At 46.6% G+C, this 18,175-nt stretch overlaps 1 protein-coding gene across 2 annotated transcripts in view; it reads left to right on the top strand.

The window, feature by feature from the left end:
- ADAM12 (ADAM metallopeptidase domain 12) overlaps positions 1 to 18,175 on the top strand; it is a 353,192-nt gene that overhangs the window by 334,481 nt on the left and 536 nt on the right. The window contains exons 22-23 of one of the 2 annotated variants that reach the window (XR_006701751.1): positions 7,982 to 8,112; positions 10,269 to 10,526. Coding sequence is in view for 1 of the 2 variants with exons in the window: in XM_045439195.1 (XP_045295151.1) it covers positions 7,982 to 8,112; positions 10,269 to 10,329 (192 nt within the window). In the remaining variant the exon portion in view is untranslated. Of the gene's footprint in view, positions 1 to 7,981; positions 8,113 to 10,268; positions 15,249 to 18,175 lie in introns of those variants that run through there. The other variant, XM_045439195.1, reaches the window with a different exon arrangement.

Below are 18,175 nucleotides of genomic sequence, written 5' to 3'. Positions count from 1 at the left end.
TGTGTGGTGCCCTTCATCCACATGATTCCTTCATTCCGTAACTGGAAGCCTGTACCTCCCGCTCCCCTTTACCCATTTTTGCCCATCCCCCTTCCCACCTCCCCCCACTGGCAACCACCAGTTTTGTTCTCTGTACTCATGGATCTGTTTCTGCATATTTTGTTCATTTGTTTTTTACATTACACATTTAGATTCCACAAGTGAAATCACAGGGTATATGTCTTTCTCTCTCTTATCTCATTTAGCGTCATACCCTCTAGGTCCATCCATGTTGCTGCAAATGGCAGGATCTCATTCTTCTTTTATGGCTGAGTAATATTCCATCATACACGTATACCACATCTTCTTTATCCATTCATCTGTCAATGAACACAGAGTTGCTTCCCTATCTTGGCTATTGTAAATAATGCTGCAATAAACATAGGCATGAATATGTCTTTACAAATTAGTGTTTTGGGGTTGAGGGGGGGGTAAATACCCAGTAGAATTACTGAATCATATGGGGTTTTTTTAAGTTTATTTATTTTGAGAGAAAGAGCATGAGCAGGGGAGGGGAAGAGAGAGAATCCCAAGCAGGCTCTGTGCTCTCAGGACAGAGCCTGATGTGGGGCTCAATCCCACAAACCATGAGATCATGACCTGAGCCAGAACCAAGAGTCAGATGCTTAACCGAATGAGCCACCCAGGCACCCCTTGTATGGTATTTCTATTTTTAATGTCTTGAGAAACCTCCATACTGTTCCAGAGTGGCTGCACCAATTTACATTCCCACCAGTAGTCCAGGAGGATTCCTTTTTCTCCGCATCCTCACCAATGCTTGTTATTGTTTATCTTTTGGATACTAGTCATTCTGACATGTGCAGTGGTATCTCATCGTGGGGTTTTTTTCACTGTGGTTTTGATTTGCATTTTCCTGGTGATCAGTGCTGTTGAGCATCTTTTCATGTGTCTGTTCGTCATCTGTATGTCTTCCTTAGGAAAATGTCTATAAGTCCTCTGCCCGAGTTTTAGTAGGTTTTTTTGATTTTGAGTTGTGTAAGTTCTTTATATGTTTAGGATATTAACTCCTTATTGGATATGTCTTTTGCAAATATCTTCCCCCATTCAGTAAGTTGCCTTTTCATTTTGTTGATGGTTTCCTTTGTTGTGCAAAAACTTTTTATTTGAGTGTAGTCCCAATAGTTGACTTTTGCTTCCCTTGCCTGAGAAGACATATCTCGAAAAATATTGCTAAGACCAATGTCAGAAAGATTACTGCCTTTGTTCTCTTCTAGGAGTTTTATGATCTCAGGTCTCACATTTAGGTCTATGACCCATTTTTAGTTTACTTTTGTGTATAGTATAAGAAAGTGGTCCAGTTTTCCCAGCACCATTTATTAAAGAGACTCATTTCCCCATTGCTTATTCTGGCTTCCTTTGTCAATAGAAAGGCCAGATAAGCATGGGTTTATTTCTGAGTTCTCTGTTCTATACCATTGATCAATGTGTCCGTTTTTGTACCAGTACCACACGGTTTTGATTATTACAGCTTGATGTAGTAGATCTTAAAATCTTGGATTGTGGCACCCCCAGGTTTGTTCTTCTTTCTCAAGGTTGCTTTGGCTACTCAGGGTCTTTTGTGGTTCCATACAAAGTTTAGTATTATTTATTCTAGTTTGTGAAAAATGCTATTGATAATTTTATAGGCATTGCATTGAATCTGCAGATTGTTTTGGGTAGTATGGGCATTTTAACAGTATTAATTCGGGGCGGCTGGGTGGCTCAGTCGGTTGAGCATCCGACTTCGGCTCAGGCCATGATCTCGCGGTTCGTGGGTTTGAGCCCCACATCTTGGGCTCTGTGCTGACAGCTCAGGGCCTGGAGCCTGCTTCGGATTCTGTGTCTCCCTCTCTCTGCTCCTCCTCTGCTCACACTCTGCCTCTCTCTCTCAAAAATAAAGATAAAAAAAATTTTTATAAACAGTATTCTTCCGAATCCATGAGCATGGTATACCTTTCCATTTGTTTGTGTCATCTTCAGTTTCTTTCATCAGTGTTTTATAGTCTTCAGAGTACAAGTCTTTTACCTCCTTGGTAAAGTTTATTCCTAGGTATTTTATTATCTTTGGTACAATTATATTTTACTTTTTTGTTTCTCGAAATTTTCTTTATTACTCATATATTCAGGCTTGTTTTTCATTTCCTTAAACATAGAAAATTTGTTCCAATAACTCCAAAATCTGAAGTCTCTGAGTGTGTCACTCCTGGGGTTTCCTTTACAATTCCTTGCTTCTTCATGTGCATGGTAGTTTTTTTACTATGAGCTGCTCATTTTTCTGGAAAATTATCTAGAAAACTCTCTGAGAGTTCTTTGAGATCTAGGATGAAGGTGTGACCCCCTGGAGAGGATGTATTTTGCCTCTGCCTGGTGCCCTGGAGGCATTCTCAGTTTGAGGTCCCTTTAAATGGCTGGGGACTTAGTGACCACCCAGGTAATGTGATTTCAGCTTCGGGTCCTCAAGCGCCATTTGTGGTTAGAGGTTTATTTTCCTACATTGATCTGCCTAGCACCAAGGGAACCCTCCTTACAGTCTCCTAGGGATAAGCAATATCCCTTCCAAACATTCTTACCTGAGGTAGAGTCTTTGCAGAGCCTGGCTTTAGAGTGGAAAGGTTGGGAAGGGAATAGTTTCCTATTAAACTTGGGCTGGTGCTGACCTTTGACTCCTGCATCCCTCACCATAAAAGGGTATCAAAATCAAAACTTAGGTTTTCCTAACTTGGCAGATGCCTTCTCAGCATCTGTCTGATACTTACCACTACTAGCTGCTGCTTCCAGTTAGATGCTGACCTGCTGATATCTTACTATCTTGTAGCTCTTTGTTGCTTTAAAGAAAAAAAATTAAATATATTTCATCCAACAACTTCAGTGGTTTGAGAGAGAGAATAGGTCAAAATAACCAGCCTGCCATGTTACCAGAAATGGGAGACTCAGTTCCCAACTGTGGTTAGTTCTATAGTGTCTCCATTATCCTGGTTTGTGACATTCTGTTCTATACCCATAATTGCCATGATTTTGTTAGACTCAGGTCTACACTGAAAGGATTCAATGCTCAGTGATGATCTTTTGTGCCACCTATCCATTCCGTTCCTGGCTAGCTGGTGTCCAGTCTGTTGTACATCCTTCTACAAGAGCTCTAGAAAAGTGTATTCTCAGAAGCTTTGCTCAAGCTTTGCTCGAGCTTTGCTCAAATGCTCAAAGACATTTGACTGTTGCTTTCATCTTTCAGCAATAGTTTGCATATAAAATTAATGGATCACACTTAGTTTTTCCCAAACTCTTACACATGGGCTTCTTCAGTCTTCCCTGGAGAAATCAGAAGCTGGCTTCTTTCTGCCCTTTTAAGTGATATGATTTTGTACCGGGCTGTCCAGTAACTTCAATAGGTTGTGTCTTAATATTGAAGAGTCTGATTCAATTCCCCCAGGGAAATGGTGTGCCCTTCTAATCCATAGGTTTGACACACTTTCTTTCAGAAAGGTTTTTACAAAATCTAGGCATTTTTTTTTCCATCTCTACTCGGATCCCTTAAGTGACACCATTTATGTATATGCTGTGCAGCCTTTGCTATGGTCTGCATCTTGCTATTGAACCCCCTTGAACTTTTCTTCATTTCCCTCAGGACCTTCACAGCCCTTTGCTCGGCACTATCTTCATCCTTGGGTTTCATTGTTTTATTTTTCTCTTCCCCTTTTCTTTTGAGTTTCACCACCTCCCTTTTCATTTCTGTGCAGATACATTTTGGCAGGGTGGGTACTTAGCTTGTCTTCCTTTTCCTAGTGTGTCCAAACTCCTGAAAGATGGGGAGTTCTTCCTGGAAAACCAGTCTCAGGACAACCGAGGGGAAGTCTAGGCCACTGCTCAGGGTTTTGCGGGATGACAGCGGTCTGGCCTCCCCTGCTTCCAGCATAGACTCTGCGGGCCCCGGCCCTGCTGCAGGCTTGCACCAATGGCTGGGCCTGTCTACACTGCTGCGTATTCACCCTGGACACTTCGCAGTATCTGCTTCCTCCCCACGCCTGTCTCAAGCAAGGGGGAGCTGGTTTTCTTCTCAATGCCCCATCAGGTTGGCCACGGGGGCCATGCTCTCCTTTCTCTTGGCCTTTGCTCACCCTAGGCTGCTGGACACTTGGCACCCTTTTCATATGTATTTGTTTGGGGTTGTAAGGTCTCCTCGGAGATGGAGTATTGCCCCTTTATGTGCCTTTACTTCACTGTTCTCAGGTAGCTTCAGAAAGAAGGGTCACCTTACAGACGGGTGTAAGTGTGTTCTGTTGAGAGCAGATTTGTCAAGACCCCTGCTTTTTCTGAAGAAAGAAAAGGTATTGCACATTTTCCTGAGAACCGGCTATCCTTGGCGTCATCTTGAAGCCTATTCCTCACAGAGCCGGAGAGCCCGAGTATGGATGGTGGGGTTGACGCTGCCCCTGGCCCGGTGTCAGCATCAGGGGCGTCTCTCTCATCTTCCTGTGATAACATCTGACCTTCCTGTGGAGAGGTCTCTGGATGTGCAGGATGCATTTACTCTCGCTTACGCGGAGGTTGCTAACAGTTGAGAATTCTTTATGATGATGGTCAAGGCAGAGGGCTCCCGTTGGATTTAAAAATTTGTTCTCAACCCTCTAAAAACTTTGAAATGTGTAGCTGCTGCTAACACACGAGCAAACATGGAGAGATGAGACGATTCTGCTTTATAGCATATCTCGATTTTCCTCCAGTGTCTGGAAGTTGAAAAGGGAGAGAAATGGGGGTCTGAATTCCTGATTTTGTTTCAAAGGAAAATAGGCCTGGAGCACCAGGGTGGCTCAGTTGGTTAAGCATCCAGCTCTTGATTTCGGATCAGGTCACGATCTCACAGTTTGTGTGTCCGAGCCCTGCATCAGGCTCCACACTAACAGCACGGAGCCTGCTTGGGATTCTCTCTCCCCCTCTCTTTCTTCCCCCTCCCCTGCTTGCATGCTCATGCTCGCTCGCTCTCTCTCAAAATAAATAAACATTAAAATATTTTTAAAAATAAAATTCTAAAAATGACATGAGAATAGGTCTATGGGACCTATTGTTTACATTAGTAAACAATTAGTAAACCTAATGTTTACTGAGTGTGTACAACCTGGCCTGGAGTCCTTTCTCCACTCCATTCTGATGATGCTTCATGGCCAGAATGGACTTTTCTGGGAAACCTAGGCTCAGGTAAAGGCAGCATGAAGAGCAATGCCTAAAAGGCAGCATGGGAATTCTACCCCTCCCTCCAAGGTCCCAGCCTGTGCAGCTAATGCCTCCCCCCAAATATTAGAGATATTCCGATACCTTAAAAACAGAGGCTGCCTTCATCTTGCACTGACTCCACTGTTGCCCTGTGCCAGTTTGGCCCTGGTAACAAGTGGGCATCTCACCTAGACAGCATCTGTGAGTGGGACCGATTTCAGAGCGGACTGCAGCCTCGCGGACCCCAGGGTTTGATCAGCATTTCCATCAGCATTTCCACTGTTTGGGCTTTGGTCACTATGGCGACCAACCAATTTATCCTCTAAACCAGGACCTATCTGAGAGTTGCGATTAATAATTAAACAAGGCCATGAATGTAAATTGCGAATGTCCCAAACAAACCAGGATGAATGGCCAAGCTAATTATGTCCTAAGTTTCCACGATAGAGCCAAGTGCACTACGGTGCATTAGAACGTGGATCTCACTTTTTCTCCAGCACTGCCGTAAAAACCCGACGTTATCTTTATTACCAAGACCAGATACTCATTCATTCTTAGCAGCAAAACTAGTATCACTTAGGAATGAATCCTTTAAACCTCAGAGCCTTTCCGTTTTATAGGTGCGTGCATTCACTTGTACGTCACACACTAATAGCTTGCCCGTGGTTTTCTGCCATCTTACAGGAAGCGGGGCTTGTGTTATTCCCATAGTTCATTACCCAAAGTTTGGCGGTAGGATGACGGTACCTTTCGATGGTAAATTGGCTCCATCAGTAATAGCTAGGCTATAGCAGTAGCACCTGTGCTAATTGCTTTCTAGGTAGCGTCTCCCACTCCTCACATCAATGTCAGGAGGAAGCCACTCTTAGCATCCCCTCTCCACAACTTCCAGAGGCTAAGTAACACCTGAGCTTGCAGAGCCTGGCCAAATAAACCACCAGCCTGACTCCAGCGCTCCAGTTCTCAGGCACGTTAGACGGTCTTTATGCCTAGTCAAGGAATTTGCTTTAGTTTGTTTCTTTTCACTTGAGCTGGTACAGAAATGGCACTTTCAAGTCTCTCCCTTGGTCACTGGCCCATTGCCCATTGTTTCAACTTGGCGTATTTTCCATACGGCTGTGATTCCACACACGCTTCTGGGGTTGCTACCTTCGCTTACAAAGATGGGCTACCTACTGGTGATACGTTTGCATTCAACTGAGCTCCGTGTGCTGAGGAAACGTCACTTTAATGGGATGGGTGCTGTGAGAAATTCAAGTCGAGGGTTTTTAAATCATCTGGAGTGGTCTTGGAAGGATGACATAGGACAGTAAGGTAGATCCTCTGCTTATTAGGATGTCCCGTCTCCCCTGGGTCCTAGCAAAGTTTCCTGTAAGCTTCTGATGCATTTGTGACTGCCTCTAGGCCACAAACACCAGAGAAGGTGTCTCGGCACCTGTGTCCACCATGGGCCAAGGGGAGGGAACTGTCAACACCTAAAATGACTTCCCACCCCAGGTATCCCTCTGTCCCCCCTTTCCTCAGGGTAACCAGGGAAAGAGTCCCCTGAAAACCCTTGGTTTTACTGTTTGTTTCTCTGATTATTTCCCTTAAGCATTTTAAAATCTGTGGCATGAGGGAAGGCTCATTATTATGTTATTAATAATTATGTTCTGGGAGCTTCCTAGGCATTATATTAAAAAAAATTTTTTTTTAATGTGTATTTTTGAGAGAGACAGACAAGCAGGGAAGGAACGGAGAGAGAAAGGGAGACACAGACTCTGAAGTAGGCTCCAGGCTTCAAGCTGTCAGCACAGAGCCCGACGCAGGGCTCAAACTCATGCATTGGAAGATCATGACCTTGAACCAAAGTCAGACACTTAGCCAATTGAGCCACCCAGGTGCCCTGCATTTTTTTTTTTTTTTTAGTCTACATGACAATGCTCTGAGATAGGTTTCGAGTTGGCAAGTGGCCGACACAGTCCCAAAGCATCTGTCTCTGAATAAAACCCAATGTAATGCCCAAGTTCATGCTCGCTCTTCTATTGCTGGCTCCCTCGCTGGGCTCTGATCGATGTGACACCTTTCTGTTCTCTTCCTTATAGAGTTACACTTGTCCCTCAAAACACTTGGTCTTGGATTTTCCTTCTCAGCATCCCTTTCCATGTGAGCTTGTGATTCTTTGAACTAAGGATTTTGGTAGAATTTCAGTGCATTTCGTTCAACCTGGATCAACATTTGCTATTCGGACCCCATAGTGACGCACGAAAAGTTGGCGACTTCATCCAGAGTTGAAGGAGTTCGGTTACAAGATTCTGGGAAATTTAAATAAATGGCGTTAAACGAGATTTTTCACCAATCTCTGCTTTTAGGCCTTTACAGCTCGAAAGGAAGCTTAAGGACACAGGAAAGCTTACCTCCTGTGGGTAGCGCTGGCCCAGAAACGCCAGTGTCAACGGCACCCCCGAGGCCTGTGACTGGTGTGGCATCCGAAGACCCTCATTTGAGTATGTGCAACCATGTGATGCTGTGGCTAAACCTTTGAAATGTCAGAGCAGATGTTGGCAAGGAGATTAACACAGATCAACAACTTGTACGGGGAGAGAAGGTGTTCAGAAAGTTTATTCTGGACGTGAGAACTGTGTGGCCTAGCCTAGCACCTGCTTACACGCTCTGTTTCCCACTTCTGAAGTCAAGGTCGTGTCCCAGTTCACGGAGACGGGTGATCATATGATCATAATTCTGTGGTTTGTTGCAGGGAACTCGGAAGCCAAACCCTCCTCAGAAGCCTCTGCCTGCAGATCCTTTGAGTAAGACCTCCCGGTTCACCAGCCCCTCCGCCAGGGCCCTGGGGCAGCCGGAGTCTGGGCTCTGCCTGGTGCCGCTCAGGTTGGTGTAACAGCCGGGCCTCTTTCTCCCCACAACCGTGTGGGGCACCCACACCCCCCGGTGCTTTCCGCCCCCCGTCAGGACATGGGTCTGATGGCGTAGGCCGGGCTCTCTCTACCTCTGGTACCTGGGAACAGCATAAAACCGATGCAAAGGTAGATAGGAGCGTTACCCGGAGGCCGTCATGAGCTTCTACTCCCCAGGATCCCCATGCGGCTTCTAGCAAGGGCCCCAGTGTCCCTAAGAGATTAAACCAAGATCAAGTGGAACCGGATAGGGGCCAGGCAGTGTCCCCCAAAAGGATGCACATTAGCGGCTTCCAAGTGGCATGATCCCACGAAGGCTGAGCACGCCTCCAACCCGCACAAACTATGCCCGACCCCTGCGGTCCCGAGAAAGGAGGTGAGCTTGGAGGGGCCCAGGTGAATAAGGAGGGCGTGAGGCGTTAGCTCCCGAAGACGTGGTACCCAGGGGGAGCTTCTCCACACAACTAACGAAACCCCAGCTGTGGCCGCCGCTCACCCTGTCCCAGAGGACGGGAAGGCAGCCTCCTGACCCAGGGGGGGTTGAAGGGGCCGTGGGCCGGGGCCGACCCACACTGCTTTTTGAGAGCTAATCAATTTCCAGGAATTTTGCGAGCTGGGTGTTAAACCGAGCCCCTATTTAAATAGCTATGCATAACTTCTCATGATAGAAGTTAGATGAAAACAAATGTAATAAATGCTCACAATTTTTTTCTTACGTTTTACTGTGCTCTGGAGGTTACGTGCAGCTGTTTCTGGACGGTGGAAACGCCATGCAGGGTGGCGACCAGGCAGCTCCTCCGTGCTCGTGGGAAGAGACAAAGGCTACACATGGGCCGCCCCCCCCCCCCAACCCCCGACCTCTTTCCCCGCAGTGGGTAGATCGAACCCACAGCCAAAACACTCCTTGGACGTACACTGCCCCGCCTTGGCAGGAAGCTTGCTATATGAGCTCAAAAGAACCAAAGGTCATGTATTGGCCAGGCCCTGGGCTCAATAATTCAGTGTCTCGAAAGGGGAAGACGTTCGTGATGTCATTACCACTCTTGGGAAAAATGTTTGGCCTCAGAGAGCTGCCTAGTAAATCCCAAAGATAACTCTGGTCAAAGGGGGTAGAACAGGGGTGTAATTCTCGAGGGCAGAAATACGGAAAGACTGCAGACCATCCTAGTTATTTGGCTGTGGTTTCGTGTGCTCCTCTTGAAGTTACTTGCTCAAAAGGGAAAAGCACGGCTTTACAGGGACACGACGAGCAGAGGGCTCTCTTTGTAAAGGCCATCTGGCAGTGGCCCATCGTCACCTCTGCCAGTCACTGAGCCCAGGGCAAGCTCATCTTGGTCTTGCTCTTGAAGGAGAAGAACGTCCTGCACATTCATTTGGGAGGGATCCCTCATGCCCGGCTTTGCTCCCTGAAAATGCAAAGGCCGGTCAGGTCCCCACAGGCAGACACGGGACGGGGACGACTTCATGCTCCGTCTCTTTTCATATCAAAATGCTGCGACTGTGAATGTATGGAGTTAAATGAAATTCGTTGCTAAAATTTGTTTCATCTATTTTTTTTTTTTTTTTTTTTTTTGGAGAGAGAGCATGTGTGGGGGAGGGGCAGAGAGTGGGAGGGAGAGAGAATCCCAAGGAGGCTCTGAGCTGTCAGCACAGAGCCTAATACAGCTCAGAGCCTAATGCGGGGCTCGAACTCACGAAACCCTGAGATGGTGACCTGAACCAAAACCGAGAAACAGACGCTTAACCAACTGAGCCACCCAGGCGCCCCGTTATTTCGTTTACTTTTTACTTTTCTCGTGTGATTACTGGAAAACTTTCCATTACACACGTGGCTCTCATTTTTCTTGAACGCGCACTGTTCTAGAGTCTGCTCGCAGAGAGGAGGGATGGCTTTGGTGAGGGCTCCCCTAGGTGGCCAGCTGGCATAAACCACCAGCAACCCTGCAGCCCTGAGCAAGGTCCCGGATGTGACCTGCAGCCCTCTTTGGGGGGGAAGGGGTGGGGGGAGGTCTGCTCCCAAAGGCTCAGCGAAGGGCAGGAAAAGACACCCAACTGCAGACATCTGTATACCCACAAAGGCCATTTCCAAGGCCTCCACCCACCCTCTCGTTTCCTCTTCCCTCGCTGCAGACCCGCTCCGAAACACCCACGTCAAGTGCCCAGACCTACCCACGCTGCCTACGCGAAGTGAGAAGCAAGTTGCCATCTTTTTTCAACAGTGAAGACAGAAGTTTGCACTATCTTTCAACTCCAGTTGGGAGTTCTGTGTTTTTGTACCAACTTTTAGAATTTTTTTTTTTTTAATGTTTAAAACACCATTATTTTGAGAACTTCGAGCTACTGCCGTCGGTGCTGTGCTGTGCTATGGTGCTCTGTATACTTGCTCAGGTACTTGTAAATTATTAATTTATGCCAAATGCTTGTTACAGTGCAGTGCGCTGTGGGAGGCATTTTTACCATCACTGAGTTTTCCACGGAAGGAAGGCTTGTGTGCTTTCAGTAGTTTAGTGAACTTGAAATATCATGCTTTCTGGGCTTCTGGACAGGAGGTTCACTTTCCGATCGAGGCTTTATCGAAGAACCATTCCCCAACCATGCGTGGCTGTGGTTATGGCGCAGACACAGCCCAGGAGACCCCAGGTAGAATGAATGCTGAGTGATTCTCTGGAACCCCTGATCTCGAGCTAGAGCCAGGGGCTTCGAGTCCAGGCTGGGTGTGGCTGTCGGGGACACCCTGGCCCCGCCCACCAGCGGCTACACCTTGAACTTCCAGGAGAGCAGGGAAGGATCTGGCTTGGGGCCAGGAAGCTTGGAAGAGAACCCGAGTTGCAGGAAGGAATTTTAAGGTGTGGCCGCCCCAGGACAGAGCCTGGAACACAGGAGGCCAGGCAGAAACCTGACCGTGAGCTCACCAGCCGTGAGCACATTTGGAGAGCAGGCAAAGACGGTGGCTTTGCAGAAAACACTGCCCTCGGCACAGTGCTGGCCTCCGCGTCTTATCTAGATGGGGAAAGGTGACGTTTCTACAAGGAGGCTCCTGCGCAGGCACCACAAACGTGCATCTCTCCCTGTACGGTTTGGCGCTGAGCAAATTACCACCTTGTCTTCTCAACCGTAATACAGTGATTCTGTGTTCAGACGGATGGATGAGGCTTTCCATGGGACCATAACTATTTTCAGCTGTGAACCAGTAACGAGATCTAGCGAATCAATCCTGTAGGTAAAAATCTTTTATTGCAAGGTTCAAACTTATTAAAAATTGGGCAGACTCCGTATGCCTGCAAAAACTACAACCGAATGGATGCCATGAGGCAGCCTGCGTCCGCCGTTCGTCTAGGACAAAGAATCCTAAGTTACTCGTAAGTTATTTAGGGGGGCGTTCTATTTTCCCAGCTTGGCCGCAGGAATCTCGAAAAGATATTTTTAGTATAAACATTTGCAACCTACCTGTTGAGCGGCACAGAATGTGATGAGGAAATCAATTTCCTAATCCTAAATATTCATGAAATGTATTCTTGGGCCGCGTCCCCTTTAACCTTTTACTCTTCAAATGTCTGACTGGGGAGCCATTTCTCCACACGATCTTGAAGCTGCCTGCGTCTAATGGCATGAAAATGACAAAAATACTCAGACAAGGTAAAATGCCATTATGCCTCTGTCTTCTAGTGGGGTCATATGTGACTCATTTTGACACTGGAAGGCAATTGACAACAGTTCTGTAATTCACTCTGAGTGTTTTGTGATGAAGACTTCAACTGGGGTCATTTCAACGGTTTTTCCAGGCCTTGAAGCAGAGAGACCACATATACCAAGAATCAGTTTGCCTTCCAGAAAACAAGACTGCAGTGAACTCTCCCCGTGTTCCCCCACCGTATCTAGGCAACATGGTAATCACGATCGCGGATAAACTAAATAAAGCCATGTCACAAACACAAAAGGGAGCCCAGCGCTAAAACATTCCAACTCCTACAGCATGCATCTGTCTCATACAATTATTAATTTCTGAAAAAGGTAAAGCCATGTTAGAAAATGTTACTGCTGATGAGTACCTACAGAATTACGGTAACTGATATTACACTTAGTAATTGTATCAAGGCCAAACCCGATGCTAGTGAAAAGTTTACAGAATTTTTATGGTGCATTATGTGGGTATTGTCTTTACAGATGCCCAAACCCTTAGATCTGTCATTTTAGCCCCTCCTCCTATGGGAGGAAGAGGGTGTGAATTTTGTTTTTTGGGTTTTTTTTGTTTTGGGGTTTTTTGTTTTTTTTTTTTTTTTGTCCTTTACTGTAATTCCTGTGCTTCCATTTCAGAGAACCAGGAATAGCCTGGTATTAAAAAAGGTTAACGCTGTGATCTTACACGATGTCATCGATGGCCATTTAGGAGCTGCAGCTGATGACACATTTGTATCTCTATAGTAGTAATTGCTTTTATAGAGCCATACACGTGATTTCTGGATACTTGTTTAAACCTAACATCCCCTTACAATATACAGATATTATTAAAGGAACAGTATTCCCAAGATGCAGAATTATATTTAGCAATAACTTCCATTTTAATAGAACATAGGAAAAGAGCCAGGTATTTTGGGGATGGGGGAAAGATGAACCCCCCCCCCTTTTTATAGCCTTATAGATGATGGCAACAAAAATCAATACTTCTATTTCAGTGCCAGTCTATTTTTTTAATATGTTTTTAAAGTTTTATAGGCATGAATAAGAGTTGATTTGAGTTTATAAGGCTGTCACTGAGAAATTCAACGTGTCTAGACACGAAGTAGGCCCTGAGGGTGGTCACTTTTCTTCCCCTGTCTCGTTATACGTGTAGTTCTCTGACCCCACTTACTGGAAAATAGATGGCTAATCTTCCAGGCATTCTGTTTAAGAGTTTATCTCCTGAGTTTTTTGGTAACAGTTTGTTTTCCTGACACATGGAATCAGATGGGTAGCAACCAAGAGAAACAATGCATAACATTTTCCATTGTCAAAATATGCATACGGAGGTTATACTTCCCAGTGTGAATTTTTCCAGCTTACACATGTGGGATGACGTCACAGAAACCACAAAAGCAACAAATTAAACTACATGAGAATAAATACTCCTGACTGGTCTCCGAGGGGACATTTTTATGCCTTCTTAACTTTAGTATGAGTTCTCAGGCTTGAACCCATAGGCCCTTGTTCTCTGGCAAATCAATACAACACATCAATGCATCCCCTAAAAGAAAAGCAGCTAATGCTCTGATCGGTGACAAGCTGTCCTTAGGAGCCTGTGATCCCCCCTGGTGCTGGGCCAGCTGAGAAGGCCCCGGCCCCCTCCTGTCATCTCTCTGTTCATGTTTACTAAATTAGCATTCTGAGCCAATGAGACCCTGACAACGGAAAGGACGAGATGCCTGGGCAGGCGGCCGCAGCCTTCTCGTGCAAACTGACCCCTTCGCACACTTTCCTCGTGAGGCTGATTTCATGTTAAACATGTGCTGGGGGGGGCGGGGCTCCCTCTCCAGTGTTCTGGGAGCAGCCGGCCCAGGGCGGAGATCCCTCCTCACTGCTATCGGTAGGACCCCAGCTAACCACAAGTGACCCAGATAAACGTCATACCGACCCTCCCCAGAAGTCTCACACAGCCAGCTGCTGACCCCCAGGCGTGATTCTCAAGCTGCAGACTCCATACATTATGGCTGGCTGGCGGGCGGGGGACAGTGCAGGTACCATTGTTTCATGGCCCCCCGCCCCCTGCCCCACGGAGGCCGGCCCTAGGCTGCCACACTTCCTCCCCCCACGACTCAGGAGCAGGCCCGTGAACACATCTGGACACAAGGCAGAGGAGGCTACGCCATCTGTTTGCTTCTCATCACTTAGAGGCAAGCCTCTTTTCCAGAGGACCCTACAAGGTGACAGATTGCTGTGGTCATAGCTACTTTAGGTCGCCCAAAGCGGGGACCGTGACACTGTGTCACTACCCCCACGAGCCCAGCCTTCTCCAGAGTGTCAGCACGGCACAAGCCCACCAGCTATGCCCCCAGCTCTGAACCCAGCAAGAGTCCCCCTTCCAGGCAACATCGTGCCACGGAACATCCGTCTGTCTAGGATGGCACGATTCCCTGGGCACCCTCTCCAGTCCCTATTGACATCTGTCCCTTTAAAACCTACTTTGGAACCTCTGATAGCGATACGAGTAACACTCTAAGAAAGAGTGGTAAGCCCCGGGCTAAGAACGAGTTCCGGGCACTGAGGATGCTTCCAGAAGCAATCTACCTCCACGTGGATGAAAATCCCCTCTTTACTCTTGGGACAGCAGCGACAACAGCCAGTCCAGCCATAAGAGTGTTGCATGTGAGGAAAACCTAGGAGAAGAAACAGTGCGTATAGAATCACGATAGCAGTCCACCGTGGGCAGTGACAGCCAGGAGATTTACCACACGCTGAAAGGAATGCTCAGTGGATTCAGCTCTTTCAGGTTGAATATTCTGGAACCCACCCTGACCTTCCACATCTGCAAAAAAACATGTCTTCTAGGCTCCCCCCTCCCCCCCCACACCGTGGGTCTCCTTCCATAAAATAATTTAGTCCTCAGTTGAAGCACAGTTCAAATCCAGGCAAAATAATAAATACCTTGTGATCTTTTTAGTTTTACAAGGAAACCGAAAAACATCTATGTTCATGGCCTATAAGCAAGTACTTAAGTAGGGCAGTGATAGGGGGGAAAAAAAAAAGCATCAAATGAGAAAGACAGAAAACCCTCTAACAGTCCCAGCAGGACAAGCGATGGCAGAGCAGATTGTTCTCTGACCTTCTCTTAGGTCAGATCGGGAGGGTGTCAGGAAGGCCCGTGGCACACCGTTGTCTTTTTAACTCGTGGCTATAGGCCGTTCGGCACAGTACAAAGTTACCGCTTCTCAACAAACCAGTCCATTAATTTCATAGTGCTTCGTCCATTTATAATGCTTCGGTTTGCTAACTTTTTTCACATACCTTTTATGTTACAGTCTGTTACTTTTGTACCCAGTTCTCATATTGGGGCTCTACAGGTGACAACCTGCTATTTCCGTAGAAAAAGTTCTTGTTAAGAATATTATATCCAATAAATGGTATACAGTAAACGTAGAGACGTGTCTCATTCGTTACTGACAACGTGGCGAAACTGGGGAAAGGGAAACCCTCGTGTGGAAAAACGTGACTAGGGGCACCTGTGTGGCTCAGCTGGGGGAGCGGCCAGCTTCAGGGTGGGTCCTGATCTCAAGGTTCGTGAGTTCGAGCCCTGCATCGGGCTCACTGCTGTCGGTGTCGAACCCACTTCAGATCTTCTCTCCCTCTCCCCCTCCCCCTCCCTCCCTCTGCCCCTCCCCTGCTCTTGTTCTCTCTCAAAAATAAAGTTTAAGTTTAAAAAAATGTGTCTATAATCTCACCCACTTAAAGAGGCACAAGGAAATTCTGGAACAGGACATAAGACACTAAAATGAGTGGGCGGGGGGGGGGGGAGGGGGTCAGGGGACAGGTGCTGCCAGTCTACGCGAACCAGTCCGGTGATGGCACAAGAAAGGTGTCTTTAAACAGACACAGAGGGGAGGAGGACAAGACACTCGTTTTGAACAGTGTCAGGTGTATAACCGAGCAAAATAATTCTTTCAAGTCACCTTATTTACAAAGGGGAGAAATCCAAAAACACAAGCATGCGGGGGTAGAAATGTGGACGTCACACTTACCCAGAAGGAAAACCTAAGTTTAATGGAAATTTATGAATTTTTGAAAAATAGAATGCAACTTCCAAAAGAACTGCAGAAAATACAAAGAAAAATAGATCTAGAGAATGGTAACAAGGGGTCTCTTTTTCTTACCACCTTTCGCCCACATCAAAGCAAGTAGGCAAAAAATAAGTACCTAGAAGACCTCAGTTAATAATGTCATCAAACTGATATCAAATTGGGATACTTCAAACATACGGAATATGCCTTCTTTCAAAGTGCTTCTGGAAAACTAGGTACACAGAACCATACATAAAACTATTATGTATATATTATATAATATTATATATTATGTTATATATATTAAATTTCATATATATATATATATATGTATATATATAAAATTTTGTATGTTAAGCCACAAAATAAATTCCAAATGGTGGAACACAAGCCATATGTTGCTTCCTTGGGAAAATTAAAACACAAGATAAGTCACTAATCTCATTAAAGAAAAAAAATAAGAAGCAAAGACACAAAGCACCAGCAAGAAGAATCCAGCAGTCCACTGCAATCTCCAGTGAGATTATTTTAAGAGAAGGATGGTTCAATCCTTTAAGATCTAACCAAGTCACCAAATCGACAGACTTCAGGGAAATACGCCTTATTAGGGTTACCAGAGACGCTGAAAAGATGTTTGAGAAGATTTAGTTTCTATTCCTGAATTTTTAAGAATCTGAGTAAGGCCAGAAACCATAGGGCTTGAGAGATGCGAATGTCATTTGTGGAAAATTAAACTCACAAGTGTACGACAGGATCCCGGAAGCAGTCATTTTCGGCTAAGTTACACTGGGATAAGAAACCACCCGTCAGTTTCAGTGACTTACCCCAAGGATTATTGCTTACGCACGGGTCACGCCCATCTCTGCGCCAGCTCTGCTCTCCTTGGGGCCCTGGGCTGATGGTGCAGCCTCCCTCTGAGTCACAGCTGGTCTCCTGGCAGAAGAGAGACGTGGGGATTCTTTAAACTTCTGCTCAGAAGGGCAGGAGCCATTTCCGTTAACATCTCATTGACCAAAGTCACCCCATTATGTGGCCAAGGCTTCTTATTAAAAAAATTTTTTTTTCAACGTTTATTTATTTTTGGGACAGAGAGAGACAGAGCATGAACGGGGGAGGGGCAGAGAGAGAGGGAGACACAGAATCGGAAACAGGCTCCAGGCTCCAAGCTGTCAGCACAGAGCCCGACGCGGGGCTCGAACTCACGGACCACGAGATCGTGACCTGGCTGAAGTCGGACGCTTAACCGACTGCGCCACCCAGCTGCCCCTGTGGCCAAGGCTTCTGTGAGGAAGATGGGACGATGTTGCCAAGGTTTTGTCAGTAAGAAGGGATGCGTACTCTTGCCCCAGAGGGGGCTTGTGACTATGATCTACGGCAGACTGAGAAACGAAATGGAGATGAACTTCAACACTGATCCTGGGGGCGAAACGCGGGGACCTTGGAGAGTTGTGACTCTATGCTCTGATTTCTGAGAGAGATTTAAAAAGTTAATCCAGGGGCGCCTGGGTGGCTTTATTGGTTGAGCGTCTGACTCTTGATTTTGGCTCAAGTCATGACCCCGGGCCGTGGGATCAAGCCCCTCATCAGGCTCTGCACTGAGCATGAAGCCTGTGTGAGATTCTCCCCCTCCCTCTCTCCCTCTCCCTCTCTCTCTCTCTCCACCCCCCCCCCCCCCAGCTCACGATTTCTCTAAAAAATAAAAAGTTAACCTGGCAAATTTAAAGGAATGTGCTTTTGTACAAGAGGTAAAACACTGATGAAGTACGTAAGGAGAGGGACGATCTATGACCCACGAATCCAATTCCTGAGGTGGGTATTCTAGAAACCGTGTGGAATAAAGCTGAGCATTTGCCAACATCAAGAAAATCACGCTTTTTCTCTGTGCCCTTCCCCCCAAAGCTTTAGAGCTTTAATTACCTTTTCATCGGTGTTTCCTTACAGAGAAAATTCCACTCCTGGGCAGACCGTCGTAGCTGGCCTTCTCACGGGGCTGAGTTAACCCGCTTGTCCCCAGAGCCACAAAACGCACGCGGTCCGCTAGCCCACTTGGCCCACTTCGCTTGTGTGTCTGCCACGTTCAAGCTCCCGCGCACACGTGCCTAAGCCCCCAACCAGCACACCTACCTCTGGTTCATTCCTACTGGTCTCCCAACCGCGTGATCGGCATCAAAAACCCTTCTGCTCTGAAGGCGGAACGTAAGACGCTTCTCTTCGGCAGAGGCGTCACTGTGCCAGCAGGCTGGGCCTTTCATTGTCAGGGCCGAAGTAGATGCAAACACATTCTCAGAC

This window comes from Leopardus geoffroyi, chromosome D2, assembly GCF_018350155.1.
Source record: "Leopardus geoffroyi isolate Oge1 chromosome D2, O.geoffroyi_Oge1_pat1.0, whole genome shotgun sequence".
NCBI classification, from domain to species: domain Eukaryota; kingdom Metazoa; phylum Chordata; class Mammalia; order Carnivora; family Felidae; genus Leopardus; species Leopardus geoffroyi.
The sequence above is the reverse complement of the archived record's forward strand: the minus strand, read 5'-3'. Positions and strand labels throughout refer to the sequence as shown.